The following is a 3,319-nucleotide window of genomic DNA, read 5'->3' on the forward strand; positions in this document are numbered from 1 at the left end:
GTTTAACATCTGATTTCTTTACAAATCAGTGATTGATTAGTCTACAATATACAGTGTCAGACCGGGCAAGAAGCAATGCATTAAATAACATTTTTCCCTGCCATTTCTTTAAAATTTATTATGGGGAATTTATTTTACCCAGGTATTTTCAATGCAGTTTCTGCACTCGTCTGCTGCTACTTCCGGCACTTGCATTTACACCTTGCGTTTTTCATCTTGTTTTACACTTGAACAACTAAAGGAATGTTAAGTCTATTTAATTGATTGTATTTTAATTACATTACAACATCAACGCTGTAAAAGGAACTGTATGAAATTAAATTTAGTCACTTAAACCTTTGACTGGCAGCTTATCGTTAGCTGAAAAACACTAGCTGTGCGTATACTCCATTAGTAAAACTCCTCTGATCACTCTTCTTCTCTGTCTGCTGTAATGGGAAGCTCAGCCTGAAGAGCTGCTCTTAGATTTGCCCAAAAGAGTTTCTGCTTGGCTCCTTCTTGTGGCCACTCCAGGTAAGTGCGTCTGGACATCATGGCCTTGAGCTGGTAGTACTTTGAGGGAATGAGATACAACGGCAGAGGCTCCAGAAGAATGAGAAGTATGCTGTCCATCCCTCGCGTTAGCTTCTGATGATTGGCGAAGTAGAGTTCATAGTGGCACCATTCGCTCTGGACGAAATGAGACGACAGCACGAAAACACACCTTCTGCTCTGCTCGATGCATCGGAGGATGTTTTGCACAATGGTCTTTCCTGGGATGAAGTCCCGCTCGTGGTGACACATGCGCAAGCCGCAGTCGCCTTCAAGCTTGGGAAGAAATTGAGATTTGACCCATTCTGCGTTTTTTTGGCTGTACGATACAAAAGCATGGAAGCGCAACCTCTTCATGTCCTCTTCTTTAATCTGTGAGGTTATAGAGTAATGCTTGGCGCGAGTCCACTTCCACATCATCCTGACGTACCACGGTATATCCAAACGATGGCACAGTAGGCTGACAGCAACAATTAAAGTGATTGTCGGGATTAGAATCGTGATAGCCAGAATCCATGCATTGCAGGAGATCTCAGGAAGGGAGAAGTCTTCCAGTGTGGAGTTGCTCCAGGATTCTGGGTAACTGCATCTGTATCCGTCTGGCCAGTGTTTCAGAGTTAATCCAGAGGTTTTTAATCCTTGTGTGTTGATTAGAGAGGCAAAATCACGCAATGCACAAGTGCAAATGAAAGGGTTGTGGCTTAAATCGAGATCTTGGAGATGTTGACAAGTTTTAAGGGATCCTGGTAAAGGAGAATGGATGGAGTTGGATCTTATTAGGAGCTTTTGTAGATTTGGGAATGATTGGCAGGTGGGAAGATCCAGCAAGCGGTTGAATGTTAAGTCTACGACTTTCAAGTTATCTAAAATATGAATGTCTACAGGAACTGTGGACACTCGGTTGTGCCGGAGGTTTAGGACTTGCACAGAATCAGGCAAACACTTGAAGACGCCTTCGTCGAATCCATTCAAAGACAAGTCTACTAGAAGAACGTTGGGAGGCCAAAAACACCTGCCTTGTTTCTCCGAATAGGAAAGTGTGTTCTGACTGAGGTCGATGTATTGCAGCGAGTCCATGAGATTAATTCTTGAAGTCAGTGGACTTAGATGCTTCAAGTTGTTGCCCCTCAAAACTAGCTTTTTCAGGTTTATCAGTGTACCACATTCTGTCTCCGGATTAACCGAGAAGATGTTTTCTGTAAGGGCGCAATCAGACAAATCCAACTTCTGGATCTTGCTGATAGTCCGAGGACAAGTCATAAAGATTATAGGAGTTTCGGTTAAACTTACATTCGTCGCGGGCATGTTTATGAAGAAGTCATACGGCATTTTTTGGTCAAAGATGAACTTGGTTACTGATGCTCGTTTTGTAGAGAATGACTCCAGTATATGGGTTGAGGATAGATTAACACCATCTGTCATTTCTGTCATGGTAAGATCTGTGAAGGACAGCTGCTGAATGGTGGACGACAATATCGTGTTTACAGAACTTGTCAGAAACTCCCATGTGGTTTTCACATTGGAGATTTCCAATCGAACAGTGCGCATGAGTGCTCGGCTGCGCATCTGCTGGACCACCTTCATCTTGCTGTCCACCTTAGTGAATTCAACCTCTTTAAAACATGCATAAACATCATTAGCGATAGCAATATCAATGTTAGTACTAGAAAGGACGATGATGGCCTTTTCTGCGTGTACGTCACATAAACTATTCCCCTCATACGTCAACAATCCATCAGCATTGATGAAGAGTGTACTTAAGGTAACATTGGAAATATGAGTAAAGTCTTGGATGCTGATTGATTTGGCGCTCAGTCCTAACCACTGCAGGCGTTTTAGCATTGAAAACTCCTTTCCTAATGTCATGACTGAAAACCAATTGGATGACAGGTCTAAAAACTCCAAACGTCCCAAATGAAGCTGATACGGCTGATGGGAGAGGTTCTGGAGTCTGTTGTGGGACAAGTCCAACATTTCCAAAGCTGGAGTTGATCTGAATGTGTCTCTGTCGATGTTTTCCAGAATATTCCAGGACAGATTGAGGAATCGCAGTCGTGGTGTTGTGTTAAAGTCTTTAAAGTGCAGTGACTGGATGTGGTTTAGTGAGAGATCCAGGTCCTCGGTGGATGGTTTAAGGTCGTCTGGGACTGAGGACAGATTCTGAGAGGAATAATTGACTATTATCCTATTGATGGCAGGAATGAGACACGGATAGAAACATGTGAGATAAACAAACACCGACCACCAGCCTGAAGACGGCTTCATCTTTCTGAGGTAATCTGAGAGAGAGAAAATGCACATTTGGTCTCATTTCCCGTTTTCAGTCAACCGCACTTTTCATGGTTTTCACTTTTACTTTTACTAGCATTAGTTTGCATTGTGAGTATTTTTTAAAATTTGCTCAACATTAAACACAGTCAAATATAGGCTTTTGGGAAATACAGCATCTGTGCCAGTAAAAGGTAATGATTAGAAAAGTAAAATGATTATTAGTTTCACCTTGTTTAGATTGTATAATCAAATAGATTGATATTTTAGTTGTTTTTTGGATAGACGTATGGATAGACGGACGGACAGATGGATGGAAAGAGAGACAGACATATAGACAAACAGATAAATAGATGGATAGAAAGAAAGACAGACAGAGAGGCAGACAGACAAACTGATGGACAGATGGATAGACAGACATACAGACAAACATATATGGATGGATAGAAAGGCAGACAGACATAAGGATAGATTGACAGACAGACAGACAGACAGACGGTTATATAGACAAACGAATATA

General features: G+C 41.8%; 1 protein-coding gene across 1 annotated transcript in view; it reads right to left on the bottom strand.

Moving 5' to 3' along the window:
• Positions 1-297: 297 nt before the first annotated feature.
• Positions 298-3,319, bottom strand: part of tlr1 (toll-like receptor 1) — a 4,002-nt gene continuing 980 nt past the window's right edge. The window contains exon 2 of the mRNA XM_056472283.1: positions 298-2,810. Coding sequence (XP_056328258.1) covers positions 409-2,796 — 2,388 coding nt within the window. The 5' untranslated portion in view covers positions 2,797-2,810 and the 3' untranslated portion in view covers positions 298-408. The remainder of the gene's footprint in view (positions 2,811-3,319) is intronic.

The sequence above is a fragment of the Danio aesculapii genome, chromosome 14 (assembly GCF_903798145.1).
Source record: "Danio aesculapii chromosome 14, fDanAes4.1, whole genome shotgun sequence".
In the NCBI taxonomy this organism is placed as follows: domain Eukaryota; kingdom Metazoa; phylum Chordata; class Actinopteri; order Cypriniformes; family Danionidae; genus Danio; species Danio aesculapii.